This window comes from Argiope bruennichi, chromosome 5 (assembly GCF_947563725.1).
Source record: "Argiope bruennichi chromosome 5, qqArgBrue1.1, whole genome shotgun sequence".
NCBI classification, from domain to species: domain Eukaryota; kingdom Metazoa; phylum Arthropoda; class Arachnida; order Araneae; family Araneidae; genus Argiope; species Argiope bruennichi.
Genome location: NC_079155.1, coordinates 27,271,363 through 27,287,685, shown reverse-complemented (window position 1 = coordinate 27,287,685; position 16,323 = coordinate 27,271,363). Strand labels below are relative to the sequence as shown.

Below are 16,323 nucleotides of genomic sequence, written 5' to 3'. Positions count from 1 at the left end.
TTTCTGCACCTATAAGTTTAACAGTAATTTTAAATTAAATTTATCTGGTTACTAATTAAATCGTTAAGTAAATTAACATTCAGTTGAATTTGTATAAAATGCAAATCAAACATGCATTAAGTAATTTTTTATTTTTGTCTAAATAGATGTGACAGGTTGAATAGAAATGTGGAGAAATTGCTTGAATGCTATTGCTGTTAAAAAAATTTATTAATGCATTTGAAACATGAATTATTAACAAATAATACATTATCGATAAGTTTTGTCGAATAAGAATGTTTCCCTCGATTATTATTATTATTATAATGAGTCGGAATACATTCAGTATATTTTCATAACTGCCTTCTTTCTGTATTTCCAAATATATTACTTTTTTTGTCCTATGAATTTCTGCAGCGGCTACAACGACAACAAATGAATTTGGCGAATCATCGCAAATTCAATTCAAATTGCAGGTGTTTTATTTCTTGTCAAACTGAATTGAAAATTAATTCTTTTCAGGTGCAAATGAGGCGATATTCGAATTTTGTCGTGCGTAGACATAGAGTAAACATGACAGCCACTGGCATTAATTTATTGTTCCCATGACAGCATTGTAAATTAATATTTTGGCGACAAATAAATTGACAATCTCGATTTAAATTCTTTATCATTTATCGTTATAGAAAAGAATTGGAGAATCCAATATGGCGACGTTGGATGATTTCTGTTACATTTTATATACAGATTTGAATAATTTTTATCAAAACGAAATTAAGAATGGTAATTCAGTTTTATAAAATTACAGTTTCTATACGGTATCATAAATTGATTTATTGATGATAAATATGTTGATATGTTATATTTAAATTGCTTATTTATCATTATTAAAAAAAATAAAACTGATGGAATTCACTATGTTGACGCTGAAAGTTTTCAGTTTTGCTTTGCAGATTTGATTAATTTTTATCATATCCGAAATATGAATGGCAATTTTTAAAACTGTTTCTACGAAAATATGATGAATTGAGTCATATCCAACAAATATTTATATAAATATATACGTTACATTTAAAGTGATGTTAATTTTTATCACTAAAAATAGTAGTAGAATCCAATATGGCGACGTGAAAGCTTTCGGTTTCATTTTATTTACAAATATACATAATTCTTGTCAAAACAGAATAAGAAAGTTCAACTATTTTTTGAAATTACGTCAATATATATATAAAATATATAGCTATATGAGGAAAAAATACTATTTTTAGTTTATACACGTTTATCAGTATTTTTATCTATCTCTTTGCAGTTTAAAAACAACATTTTAAACTTTTTATTCACTTTTTCCCTTACTATAAAGAATGTTCGGATTTAGGAGCATGTATTGGCATATTGTGTTCTTAACAATTTATTCCGCCGGAATTTAAATTTATCTCTGTTTTTCATTTTACGATTCTTAGCTAAATTCTATTTACTTGAGTTCTATTCTTTCATAAGAAAGAGGAGTAATCTGTTGAAGGATTACTACGATTATCATTTGGAATTCTACATTTTGAGGAAGGAGGATAAATATATATAATTCTAAACTTCGCTTTAATTCGATACAAAAGAAAATCTACCTATTTTGGAAAGGTAAATGGAAATTTGATTGCTGCTTTTTTTATCAAGAATCAATGCAATAAATTTTCTCTGGAATTCTTGCATTTAATTCAATTTGCTTAGAACTGGATGAATCCGTAGATTCAATTTGCTTTTTTTTATTATTATTATTATTTATGTCTTTGTCCTGATGAGGCTTTCAAAGGTTATTTTTCTTAAAGAATAAGAAGAAAATAAACACATACACAAAAAAGAAACAGCCCCTAAAGTTTTAAAAAAATTTTTTATATAAAGTAATTTTTTTAGCATCAGAAATCGAACTAAATAATCTCTTTGAAATAAAGATACTTTTATTTAATTTATGGAAAGCACTCGAACAAATAAACATTTATTTTCTAAATAAAAATATATTATGAAATCTACTTTCATGTTATTGGGTAAGAAACGGGGGAAATTATTCGAGTGAAAAATTCATCAGAGAATTAAATAGGCTTAACTACTTCTTCAATCCATTATTTTTTAAGACTATCGTTGTATTAAATCATACGTTTTGCTGAACCAAAAGAAGTCTGAAAAAAAAAATGAAAATAACCAGTGGCCTGTGCTAATGATATTAGATCCTATACATTTATGAAGATCGGTTTTAATTTTGCTAAAGTGCTTCACAAATAGCTCAATCGCTGTATAAAAGGAAATAACCCTTTTTTTGTAAAAGAACTTGATGGAAATTCTTTATTTTTCTGTCTGGAAATATCATTAATTCTTATAATAATACTAATATAAGAAATGAAGCAATCATTCCGAATTAATACGGTGAATAACAACATTATGCTAACATATCCTATATTATGAAAGTTATTTTCTCTTAGATCTTCTTTATCTTTCTTAAAAAACATAAAAGAAATCTTTGAGGAGAATGATTGCGGAAAAAGTGGTTTAAGAGGGACAAATTGATTGCTTTTTTCTTACATTTTGGATTAAATATAATCTGTTTCTCATTTTTTTTATGCAATGCATTAAAATAACAATGAATTTCTCGATCAGATTCACCATTGTAAGAAAGCGCATAAAAGAATTCTATTAGAAATTTTTGCTAATCAAATCACATCAGAGACATTTTTGCATTTATTTAGTTTTACTTGAGTAATTTCTAAAATTGCTTGATAGTTGTTTTATTGGTCGCTCATATGTGCTAAAAAAATCATTCAGTGCCTGTTATAATTTTCAAATTATAAGTTATACCTCTATGAATTATAAATATATATCTTCATCTTTATCCTTAGTGATCATTGATTTCGAAATATAAATCTATATTTTACCAATAATATTTACTAAACCTGTTCTGTATTATAATTTTGATTTATCGTCAAAGAATACACATAAAATAATTAGCATTGTTCTCATTAAAAAATATCAAAGCAATTTGGTATTTATTCAGTTTAATTGGGTTTCTTTTGCAAATAAAGACTCAGTTAATTTTACTATCATTTTATTATCTATATTAACTATTTAGCCTCCTTTCGTGATCATCTGGCTTGACGGGATTATTAGTTGCCAAAAATTTGAAATAATCTTTTTTATAATTTAATTTTAATGGTTTCTCAACAAAATAATTTTGCTTTAAGCTTCAATAAATATATAAAAGTATTTGTTCTGCTCATTGTATTGTGCATTTCCCTAATTGTCTATACTTTATGCATCCGATTGTATCACTGAAAAAAAAAAAAAGGTACAGTGTTTAAAAACGATCACATTTTATAAAGTTTTCATGATTGGTTGGCATTGAAGTTAAAATCTTAATTGTAAATGCAAAAAATTAAAAAATTTTTTTTGCTAAAAGCTTTCCTTATACTGAAATCTATGTCGCATGACAAAAAAGAATGCCTATTTTGATCAAATCAGCAGTTGATCAACGCCTGATTGAAATATTAATAGTAACAATAAAAACGAATTGAGTTTCTCTGTTACAAATGAAATATATTGTTGCAAAATATGCTCGAATATTTTTTTAAAATATGAATTTAAAAAATGAAAACATACGGCAAAAACTTAGTATTGAAAAGGATTTTTTTTTTTTAAGCTTAAGATGATTTAAAAACAATATTTCCCTGCAATATTTTCAGAAGTTATCGTGGCTAATGCCAAAATTTTGCTCAATTGGGAAGGAAAAAAAAAAAAAAAAACTCGCTCAGATATGCATATTCCCATCCTTCAAATCGTATCTATGCCAAGTTTGGTATCTCTAGATTAAACAATCTGATCTATAGATAGAAATAGATCAATGTGTCTTGACCTTTAATCTTAGTTATCATTGAAATTAAACCTCATCAACGACGTTCAGTGAACTTGACATCTAAATCAAAGTATATCTTAAGTATTTCCTGTGATGTTTGCTTCTTTGTAGTACCTTAAAGTATATCTTACTTAATGCCTGTGATGTTTGCTTCTTTGTAGTACCTTAAAGTATATCTTACTTAATGCCTGTGATGTTTGCTTCTTTGTAGTACCTTAAAGTATATCTTACTTAATGCCTGTGATGTTTACTTCTTTGTAGTACCTTAAATAATTCCTATGGTATTTGCCTTTTTGCAGTACCTTAAAATATATCTAAATAATAATTGTAACGTTTGCTTCTTTGCAGTACCTCCTGGTGAACCTCGCATCACACCACCCAAGCCCATCGCCCGCGAAGGGGAATCTGCTGCTCTCACTTGTTCCAGTGAAGGTGGAAGTCCGGACCCGACCATCCGGTGGTACAGGGATGGTGTCCTCCTCCAAGGAGTGATCCAGAAGGGTGGATCTAGAGAAAGGCCGACCTCCAGCATCCTGACGATCACTCCGCGACTGGAGGACGACGATGCCATCTACCGGTGTGTTGTCTGGAACCGTGCCCTTAGGGAAGATCTGAAACTCGAAACCAGTGTCAGCCTCAGGGTTCATTGTAAGTATATTTTGTTCATTTTATTCTCGATTCTGTTTCTGGTCTATGTTATATTGATGGATTTGAGAAAGCGCCAAGATTTGTGAAATATACTGATGTATTTGACACAGTTTCGCCAAATTTGGTCCTTGCATTATTAAACAATGATAAACCAACCAATCAGGCAGTTGACGTATTAGTGTTTGCTTTTTATTATTATATTTATAGTTGATGTGGAACAGAGGTGTCAAATTCAAATCCTACCGTGGGTCAAATAAACCAAGTATACGATAATGGGGATGGAGAGGTGTGGCTAAGATAATGTTGCCAAAGCGATAGTATTCAGTTTTTATAGAAACGTAGGTTTATTTCGAAAACACAATATGAAGAACAAGGACAGCAACAAAGTTAATGCTTTTCTTCCAGGTGCTTGACATCTCTTCTCTGGCGCCATTTTGCCTAATTTGGTCAATGTCGCAGCGAATATAAGTGACTCTTGGGCATAAAATAATATTTTCGTCACTTGCTTTCATAAAGGATATGGAACGTCTAAACAGCGCTTGACATTTTATTAGTTTTTCTTCTCTCTTGTCTTATTAGGCGTTATTAATTTATGGACGAGGTAAATTCAGAATTTAGAATAACAGTTATGGTCAGACTTAAATGAATACTGTAATAAATAAATGATTGCCTCGCATCATTTAAAGTTCAATAATTAGTTTATAGCTACGATTTATTGGCATAAATATACGAAAGATTATTTGTTTAAAGGCATTCAATAGATTTTGGGCATACCACCCAAATAATATAGATGATCAAGCTTGTCTACAAATGCAACCGCTTACTTCAAATTATCCAAGAATATTAGTCATTTAAGGGGGGGGGGATATGCTTCTTTAATAATTTATTCAAATTCTTATTAACAGAAGAAAAATAAAGGTTATAAAACGAGCTTTTTTTGTTTAAAAGTGTGGTTTCATCCATCTTGAGGGCATTTGATTTCATTTGGAAACTTGCCATTTAAAGACAATAAATTCTTATCTGAAGTATCTCTAGGCGTGGTTTTCTCTGCTAAAATATTTAAAAACAGATTTAATGAATCCTATTGCGAACAACCACATGTTTTTTTCACATCACAGAAAATTGCTGTTGGATCTTCACCAGTTAGCAATGAATTCTTATGCATAGTTACATACACATAAATATACTGCACTAGTTCGATTTTGAAAGAAAGGAAAGGGATAGAATCTGAGAATAACATAAAGATCATTTGAGAACATAAAGATCATCACATGTTAAATATTTGAAAGCATGCACATTTACATTTGTGATGTAAATGCTATGTTTTATGAATTGTCTGCAATCAGTTACATTTGTCGGGTAATAGATTGGTTTTACATGTGGTCATTAATTATTGTCACTGCTAATGAGATCACGCATGCGCAACCAGTGGGAAAATGCGGAACAATGTCATGCAGTTGTTCCGAAATAAAAGCACTTGACATTGTCCGCTCTTCCTGCGTATGCTTGATTTTCTTTCTGTGTATGCCCAGTTTATTGGCGGCAACAATACTGATTTAATGTAAATCTACTTTAAAAGGCGCAACAACTTCAGAGACACATTTTCGTTTTAAAAAAAAAATCCGTCGAACAATGTATGCTTTTGTATAATTCAGTTGCTTGGTCTTTAAGAAATACAAAATTTCACTTTTCTATGAAACTTTTATTTCTTTTTCTGCTAACAGTAAAGATAGCTCCAAATTTTAGAAAAATTCAATATTCATTGAATCTCAACTACTTGAGCAGAAGAACTTTTGTTACGGCAAAATGATTTCACCTTTTCTTGTTTAACGTTCCAACACGTCAGCAGTTCCCGCTGTGTTCTCATTTTTGCTCTTTCAGCTGATATAACCGAATAGTTGGTAGCAACCTGCTATAAAAGAGTTGCTGCAAGGTGCCTTGGGGGTGCTAGAGGTGGAGATTGAAGAATGGCTGGCCGTTAACTGGAAAGAATAGTTTCCTATCTGTGTTGAAGATTCGAGATAAGAGTTACGTTTTCGCCAAAAACTTTTCCAAAAACAATTTGGACTACCTAAGAGCCAAAAAATTACCTAATCGGAAGCAGTTCCCGCCAGGTTGTAAAGATGAAACAACTTAACCACGAAGGCTTTTAAATTCCCGCTAAGCAGAATAGGTTCGCGGAGTTTTAATACTTTGTTCTTTTTTTTTTAAACAATTGCTGTTGTAATTTGAAGAGAATTTTTGAATATCTTTGTTCTTTGTGCATAATTTTATATATTTAAATCTTGGTGAATATTGGTATGATCCTATTTTACTAGGTTTTAATAGTATTAAATTTTGTAAAGCTAAGTCAAGAATCATATATTTCGTAATATAATCTTCAATATGATTTGAAAATCCTTGTTCTTTATCTCTAGCATTTATTATTTTTAACTGTCATTTCTTCTAAGACGTACTAAATTTTAACATTAATGGCATCTTAATTTGGAATTTTATGTAATTTTTAAAAATTGTTGAATTTAATTATTGAGTAAAATCTAAATGTAAGGATTTTTTCTTCGTGTTAAATTAAATTTAAGTATACATAAAATTTTAATTCAGAAAAGTAAAATAACATATTTGTGTGAATTATAAACCTGAATGAAAACGATTATTTAATTTAGTTTTCTTTTTTTTTGCATGATATTTAATTGGATATATTTTTAATCTGAAGTTGAAAACATATTTTTAATAATTTTTTATGCATTCATTAATCTATAAATTTGCATAATTTTTTAAGAAAAAAATTATGCAAATTTATAGATTAATGAATGCATGAAACATTATTAAAAATATGTTTTCAACTTTTAATTCAATAATTTTAATAAAATACAAATATTAATTGCTTATCTGAAATGCCTTTACTGAAAAGAAAAAAGAAAAAAAACTTTCTTCTTCAATTCGAAAATTTAACAATTAGTGAATGGTTTTATTAATTAACTATTCAAAAATAGATGCAATACGGCAGAAAGGATCATTATGCAGCTAAAGAAAAGGTGCAATATTTACAATTTTTCTTTCATCCTAGCTATTAGTTGATTTTATGCAATGTATTAATTATAAATGTAATTATTATTAGCATTAATTATATGCAATTACTAAATTATTTAACATCGTTATTTCAGTAAATTTAAGATTCTAATTTATTTATGTTTTTAACATAAGGAGATTTTTTTTTTTTTTTTTGCTTGTAAGCGTATTCTAGAAATATTGGACATATTTCAAAACAATTAAAAAAAAAGAAAAGTAAAAAGGAATATAGGCGCTTTTTTTAAATCTGATTTACTAAAAATACGACTTTTTAAGTTTTTCTTCAAAATTTTGCAGCACTCCAGCATCCTATAGATGGCGTTCAGTAGGACCTATAGTCTATGTATTTTCTGTAGGCGGTTCAAGGTCACATTTTCTACCTCGTTACTGGTACCAGACAACCAATAACGAGGTAGAAAATGTGACCTTGAAAATACTCAGACTATAGTGCGCTTTAATAAGAAAATTTCTATAAGAAGTCATATCATTGCGTTTTTAAATTTAAAGATTTTTTTTTTCATGTGGTATTATGTGAAAGATTGTGGTTATCAGATAATTTACAGGAATCTGGAGGATATAGATTAATTTATTACAGATGGCATTCAATCCATTACTCCTTACGCATTTACAAACACATGGCATGAAATCGAATATCCCTTGGTCATATTAACCAAGTGATCGAGATTTCTTAACTTTAGTAATTGTAAAATAAGTAATCAGAAACATTTTGTTTCTCTACCTTCTGATTTTTGTTTTATATAATTTTGTAATATGTCTCAAAGTTATCTGACATCTTGAATATTCTGTGCATAAATGAGATTGAGAATTCTAAAATGTGTTTTTTAGATGCTCCTCGACTGACTGTCGGGCCTTCTAATCCTCTCAATGTTCTGGAGAACACGGATGCTCATCTGACCTGTTCTGTGATCGCCTCTCCTCCCGTTCGCACGATACGATGGGTGAAGAATGGTCAGTTGCTGTCCAACACCCACAATCACACCATCAGGAATGTGAAGGCCGATGACAGTGGCATCTACAGCTGCATCGCTGACAATGGAATTGGCGAGCCCACCCAAGCCAATCTGGAACTCTCCGTGCTTTGTGAGTATATCTTCTGTTTAGTAAAAAAAGTTTTTTAATCAACAAGCGTGGTCCATTTAATCGTCTATAATTAATTAGATCTTAGAGACTAAAAATTCAAAATGATAAAATATGATTTTACATGTTTGCTGCCATGGCTCAAGACTTCGATTAGACATTTTTTTTTTTAACTCCCCTTAACATCGAATTAGAAAGCTTGTGAATCACAGGTGATTCATGCGACAACTAACGTGTTAATTATGCTGGTTCTTTCCTCGTTTTATTTGAGAATCTTTGTAGCAGCATAACAGTAGGTTGAAGTGAAAGTTCAATCAAAATTTAGATAATAAGTAAATAAATTTTTAACTAATATGAAATATAATCATCTCATTTCTGTTGTTATTGTTTGTATCAATTACTATTGTTTGATCTTGGTAATAAATGAATTTTTAAATGTAATTGAAATATGTTATTAAGGTTAAAGAATCAAACAAATTTTTATTTTTCATTTTATTGTGTACAATACTCTAAACACAAACATAACTCAAGGTCTTGTATTACCTAAAAAATTGACAAGGCATAAAAGTTAACAAATGACGCAATATCTAATGTTGCTTAAAAATTCGATCTTTACGCATTAATTTTTTTCTTGGGTGTTCATGTTTGCATTGCTTCGACTAATTTTCATTACAGTTTTTATTTGATAAATAATCTGATTTCTTCTAAAATTCAAATATAATTATAACTAGTTATTGATTCTTTAAAAATGCTTCGCACAGAACTATAATTTGTTCTCAAATTTCCCATAGCAAGGTTTCATTAATTTAACTCATTAATTTATTAAAGGTCATGTAATTTTTATGATTTTAATATCAGATTTAAAAAAAATGTTTTATTAAAGATTTAAGTCTATGGGTTTTAAATCAAAATTTGCTATTTCAGAAACAAATAAAAACCGTACGATATTATTTTGAAATCTAAATAATCGTTTTCAACAAAAATGTCTGGCGACTTTTTCATCGCCTTATTTTCTACTTCACCTCTTTTGGCTACCTTTTCTCCGCTTTTGTCTCCAGCCTAAAAAATTCGTGACTTAATTACTGATTACTATTATTTTATTTTCAGATGGTCCTCAAGTGAAAGTAGTATCCTACCAAGAGGCAAAAGCCGGCGAGCCCCTAATCGTAAAATGTGAAGTCAACTCAAAACCACCTCCTCACATGATCCAATGGCTGAAAGAGGGTGATCCTTACTTCAGACAGACCGGTGATACCTTGAGGATCGAGAAGATCACCGTTGACGATGGCGGTCGTTATATCTGCCAAGCAGCAACTTCTTTCAGGCCTTCAGGATCCAACGTTCAGTCTGAAGCTATCGGAAATGGAACTGTTACAGTTCGAATCCGACGTGAGTAGATCGAATTCATATCATTCGTTCATCATTGTTTTGTTACGGAGCAGGATTTCTTAACATTTTTTTCATCGCCAACCTTTTACCATTTGAAATATTTTATTAATGCAAAGCATGTTGTTATATCGCCAATACGTCGCCAATAATATATATATTTTTTTCTTGAAGCATTATTTCTGATGAAATCATATTGACGATACGGCGTCGTGTCATACTTTGACTAACTGGATATATCTATTTAGTTATTTTAACCGCAAATAAGTTAGTAAAGCACGAATCAATAATAAATAAATTTTATACTATTAATATGTATATTTGAATTATGTATTTTTCATAAAATTATTCTTATATTTTAAAATTTAAACAAGGTTTTAATAAGCAGAAGGAAATGGAATATAAAATAATTTTTTTAGCAAATTTTAATGAATTACGTTGTTTTATAATTATTTACTTAACAATTTCTGCTTATTAAAATATCCATAAGAAAACCATTTTATGGATGCTTATGCTATCGCCAATATTGTCTTTTGTGATTTCATTTGATGTTGCGACAATTTGCCAAAATTTATAAAGCAATGGCCTAAACTGAATATTGCATTTTTTTTTTTAAATTTCCGTAACAGAATTAAATATTTGTTATTTATTTATGGCAATAATTATGTCGTTCCAAAATTGTTTCCTGTAAGTGACATTAATATTTATTAACTAATATACTTATTAACTCCTTCACTTACGAATTTGTTAACTTCCTAATTATAGGAAGTTAACAAATCCTGTTTGCGATATTTATTCTTATTTTATTTCCAACAATAATATAAGGACATCTGAAATATTAAAGCATTTTTAAATTGTTTTTGCATTTTAAATCATTGAATGCTTTCACTTAATTGTAGATTAAAAATTAAAAATTCAGTATTTCGACGCGCAACTCGAACTTGTCACTGTATGCGAAGGGGTTAATAAGTAATTAGCAAAGTTGTAATTCATTTGATGTTTTGATTTCATTTTCGCATTGATACACACGCAAATAAATCCACAATAAACTCGCGATATTATTAGTTTTCGAAATCTATTCTGATTACCTTATTATATCCTTTTAATTACAGATAAGCCCGGCCAAGCCGAAATCTACCCCGTTCAGCCAGTGGCCATTGCTGGTCGACCTTTCACTCTATCCTGTACTGCCCATCCCCTGGGATGGCCTCTGCCTGAGTACCGCTGGTGGAAAGAAGGCACTTCCACAGAGGACATCACCACTAAATCAAATTACACCCTCGTCTCTGCCCACATGAGCCACGAAGGACGATACTTCTGCCAGCCTCGCAATCTCGTTGGCAACGGTGGATCGGCGTCTGTGTATTTGACAGTTCACGGTAAGTAGCTGCGGGCTGGTTATATTTCGAAGAGTTGAATAATTGAATGATTATGCAGTGAGTTGGAAAGTTCGATTGCTAACTGCTATTGTCATCTATGTCCTTTCCTATGGGTTGAATGCTAACTAGTATGGTAATTTTATTATGACAATTGATATTGCAGATGTCGCATTGTTTGCTTGTATAGTTAGTACTCGACTAGGTCTGGTAGATATGACATCTGGATGCTATCGATGCTGTTTATAGAATCTATTAATTTAGTTGTATATTTGTCTTTTAAAATCATTTTATGAATATATTTGGGGAAAATCGTAATTTTAATTAAAATATTATAACAAAGTTTATGTGAAATCCTAGCTCAACCCTTTAAAGTTCGAATTTGTTTAAACAACTAATTAGATGGATCATTTTATATTTGATATTTGTCATATACAAGAACATAAAGGACACCGGATACATGTACTCCTTCCAGGTGTATCCGGTGATCTCGTTCCAGGTGCGTTATGATAAGTGATCAATTTTCCAAATTCTATAAGTGCATGCGCTGTAAAAAAAAAAAAAAGAAAGAAACAATATAACGGCATATTGTTGTCCCATCGTAACAATTACTTGCCATCGACAGAACATCATTTTTCAGCCTTTCTACGCATGCGCTGCCTACGGGCCGACTTATAACTGACCCAGTGTAAAACCGGCATAACAGGTGGTTGGTGATGACTAGTTCCGAGTATGCTTGCGCTACTCTCCAAGATTTTCTACCAGTTTTGACTACTATTTATACTTTACTGTAGGCAGCAGTTGGCGACAGCATTGTACCAATATTTTATCCTGGTCCCATGTCAACGAAAAAGCACCAATACTTAGTTTGGGCAGTATTATATTGCTCTTGGCTTTTTTATATTGTCAGCTTTAGTTGTCACTGACTAAAAATTATTTGTTTTTAACCTGTATACATTCAATAAGCATTTATTATTTAGCCCATCGCCTTTTACGATGCCCCACTCAAAATATTCCTTACACTTACGTTTAATATGTAATTCTTTTTTCAGAGCCACCATCCATTATTATACCTCTGCGCCCCCAGACCATCAAGAAAGACAAAGAGCGAGATTATGCCATCACTTGCAGATCTCGTGGCAAGCCCAAGCCCAAAGTGAGGTGGTTACAGAATGGACAACCCATATCCGAAGACAGCGGTTTGTTCCATATCTCCACTAGTGAGGTGGTGGAAGACAACAATGCATTTATGGTGCAAAGCACGCTTGCTTTCTCTGGCCCCAGCCGACGCGAGAATGGTCTGACACCCGGAGACAGAGGCCGTTACACATGTGAATTCGACAATGGGGTTGGCGAGGTTGCCAGATCTGAAATGATGCTGAGAATCGAACGTAAGTGAGAAAATTAAGCTGATTTAGTAATTTACGTGCATTTATATTGAGCATGATTTGTAATTGTGGATATGTGTGATTTGTAACGTTTCCTAAGCATGTAATATTTATATTTGTTGTGGCTTTGTGGTAATTAACACCATTTGGCTTAACCATCCAAGTCCGTGAGTCGAGAACTCATGATCATTTACAAGAACTTCATTTGCCTTTGTTAAATCACGAATGACGGCAGGAAGCGAAATGATCATATTATGCCCCTTGCGCCACTTACTTTCGCTACGCCACTGTCTTTTGCAAAAGTTGAAATAAACACTTTCACATTTAATTAAATCTAATATAATTGCTCGTTTCATTTCCTGTCTTCATAGCATATTTCATTGCTACTTCTAGATTCTCCCGTTGTCCGACACACCTACAACCGAGTGGCCTTCGACGTGGGTGAGACGGCTGTCATTCAGTGCAAAATGCAGGCCTACCCTGCACCTCAATTTGAGTGGTCATCGAGAGGCCGAGTGCTGGATGAGTACGGAAATTATGGCACCAACATCACCGATCTAGGTGAGGACATTTATGCGGGAGTGCTGTCGATCAGGGACATGAAGGAAGAGGATTATGGCGAGTATACTTGCCGAGCGTCGAATCAAGTTGGAGATGATAAGAAGACCATCATCAGACTGGTCAGGAAAGGTAATGCTGCCCATTATACTTGCAAAGGCAAAGTAAAGGATATTAAATTCTATTGAAAACTATACTTTATACTTAAGAATAAAATTCGATCGCCAAGATTCATTTAAAAAAAATCTATGTAAAAATCTAGCTAATTCTTATTGCAACCCTGACATGCTCTTGTCGTATTTGGCGAGAAACCGGACATTAAACTTGAAGCTTTTTTCAAGTAACGTCTATTTCCTAATGGAAGAAATTTAAGAATATAAATTTTTGTTGTTAATTTTACTAAGAGCTGGTTATCTTTTTCAGAAAAATTTTCAATATATAATTACAAATCTTTTTAAAATGACTGCACCATTTAAATTGTCACATTCATTTGATCCTGATGCTAGAGACATCTGTCAAATATTAATGATGTTAAGTATATTTCCTGTTATAGCCACCTGACCTAAACATTATATGTTTTTTCATTATTGAGATATAACTGGATATTTGATTATTCATTTTGGTTATGTTTAAAATTAATCAGTTTATCTATTTGATCTTTATTTTACTTCGATTATAATTTTATGATCATATTTGAATGATTTTAATCTATAATTTACTTGTCAAAAAGAGTTTAATAAAAGACAGAATAATTCATTATTTGTCACACCTTATGCACAATGAATGTACTATTAATTTATTAAAACCTTGAAAAATAGCTCATTTGTGATGTTAGTTTTGAAAAAAAAATGTGATAGCAAACTATACTTATTAAGTAATAAATGTTATAATCCTTTCTTCTATTTAACTTTTAACTGCTTGTTTTACAGGACCTCCAGAAAGGCCAACTCACTTAGAATTAATCGAAGTCAGCTCTGACAAAGTGACTTTAAGATGGCAAGAAGGTTTCAATGGAGGATTTGCCAACACTGAATTTTTGGTCACATATTTCAACACTGAAACTGGTCGTTCCATGAACGAATCCTGCAGATCACAAAATCTCTGCCAAATTACTGGTTCGTTCTATTCTTTTTTTTTTTTTTTTTTAAACAAATCCTTTTATTGTAATAATGAAAGATTTCCAGGAAATACTTATGTATTGTAAATTTTTTCCCCTCTAATATAACAGTTTTGTATTGTTATCAAACCCATAAAATAACATTTATGTATTGTTATTTTAGGCCTGTCTGCAAATACTGAATATCACTTTAAGGTCATAGCCGTAAATCCTCGTGGATACAGTCCTTATTCAGAAGATTTATCTGTTACTACAAAAGGTATTTTGAGATGCTTATTATTTGTATGCATAGAAGGGTCAAACTTATTTGTTGCTGCATGTTCATGCATTGCATGTTTGTAGTATTTTTTATTTTAATGCATGTGATCACATTTTCTTTGCAGTTATTTATTTTTATTGGTTTTTATATATGTTTAATTTTTTTTCTTGAAAGCACAAGCAAGGCATGAAAGTTATTAAAGTGAATATATAATTTTTTCAAAAAATATTAGTCATTAAGAAAGAAAATAAAAAGTAATATTAAAAAAAAAATCATATGAAGAAGATTTCTAAAATGATAATTGTATTTTGAATGTTGCACTAGAAATAAGTAGAATTTTAGATGTGAAAATATTCATGATATGATAATCTAATAAATTGAATAACGAGGTATTTCAGTAATTAATTAGAATTCATTTTGTTCCTTGAAAATTTAATAAGAAAGAAATTAGAATGAATTCACATTTTTCCCATTGAAAAATAAAAGGGAACTACTAAAAAAAAAAAAAAATTGAAGCATATTTTAAATGCAATATTTTTAGAATGTAAAAATAATGGTCTTTTTAAAAAAAATATTAATGTTACTTTTTAAGTTTTTCTACATCCTAGTGTTTTGGATTGCATTGACATTTAAACATAGACACAATAAATTTCATTATAAATATTTTTATTGAAAAAATTGAATGATCATTAATTCATTCCATTTCCTTTTTTGTTTCAGTAAGTATTGTGTTATTCAATATTGTATATATAAAGCTTTTTAAATTTAATATATTATAATTCAAAATAATAAAATATTAATACCAATAATATTTACATAATTATAGGTAATTGTTTTCATATAGATTTTTTTAAATGTTGTTTACTTATATTTAAAAAGTAAACTAATCAGTATTTTAAATAAATATATTTGATTCTGATCAAATGAAGAAAACAGCTGGTATACTTTCTATATAACAAATTACATTAATATTGGCAAAAAGATTTTTTTTTTATTCACTTAACACAGCATGCTTTTTGGGATTCTTTACTAATGCTCAAGCATTTTTGCTTACTAACCATCAATATCACATAATCTGGCGATTATTACTGAGTTTCATTTAAAGAAAATGTTTCATTACTTTATATTTCTAATTCCTATAATGCCTTTTGAGCTGTGTACTAATTTTATGTTTCTTTCTTTTTTTTGCAGTGAATTTAAAAGGTAAGCATTAGAATTTGATTCGATTTTTATCTCAAAATTTATCACATCCTGATATTTATTTTTTCATTCTCTCCTCTAACACACCTTTAGAATTCCATTTCCTTCTCTGTACCAGCTGTTTTTCTTCGCTAGTTTTATATTTTGTCCTTATTTATTAAAAAAGAATAAAATATGCTGACGTTACTGCACTATCTATAATATATTGTTATAGCTACTGTCTTCTGTATTAGATATTACATGTTATTTTATTTCAAGGATTATTTAGAATTGGTTAAAAATACGATATAGAGCAATAATACTGTTAATAACTTTAATTTAAGGAATTTTAATACTTTCAAATTGTCAGGATT

General features: G+C 30.2%; 1 protein-coding gene across 4 annotated transcripts in view; it reads left to right on the top strand.

The window, feature by feature from the left end:
* Nucleotides 1-16,323, top strand: part of LOC129968687 (hemicentin-2-like) — a 234,144-nt gene that overhangs the window by 206,531 nt on the left and 11,290 nt on the right. For all 4 annotated transcript variants that reach the window (XM_056082832.1, XM_056082833.1, XM_056082830.1 and 1 more), the window contains exons 3-10: nucleotides 4,220-4,519; nucleotides 8,435-8,689; nucleotides 9,794-10,075; nucleotides 11,185-11,451; nucleotides 12,501-12,839; nucleotides 13,230-13,526; nucleotides 14,324-14,509; nucleotides 14,675-14,770. In XM_056082832.1, the coding sequence (XP_055938807.1) occupies nucleotides 4,220-4,519; nucleotides 8,435-8,689; nucleotides 9,794-10,075; nucleotides 11,185-11,451; nucleotides 12,501-12,839; nucleotides 13,230-13,526; nucleotides 14,324-14,509; nucleotides 14,675-14,770 (2,022 nt within the window). The remainder of the gene's footprint in view (nucleotides 1-4,219; nucleotides 4,520-8,434; nucleotides 8,690-9,793; nucleotides 10,076-11,184; nucleotides 11,452-12,500; nucleotides 12,840-13,229; nucleotides 13,527-14,323; nucleotides 14,510-14,674; nucleotides 14,771-16,323) is intronic.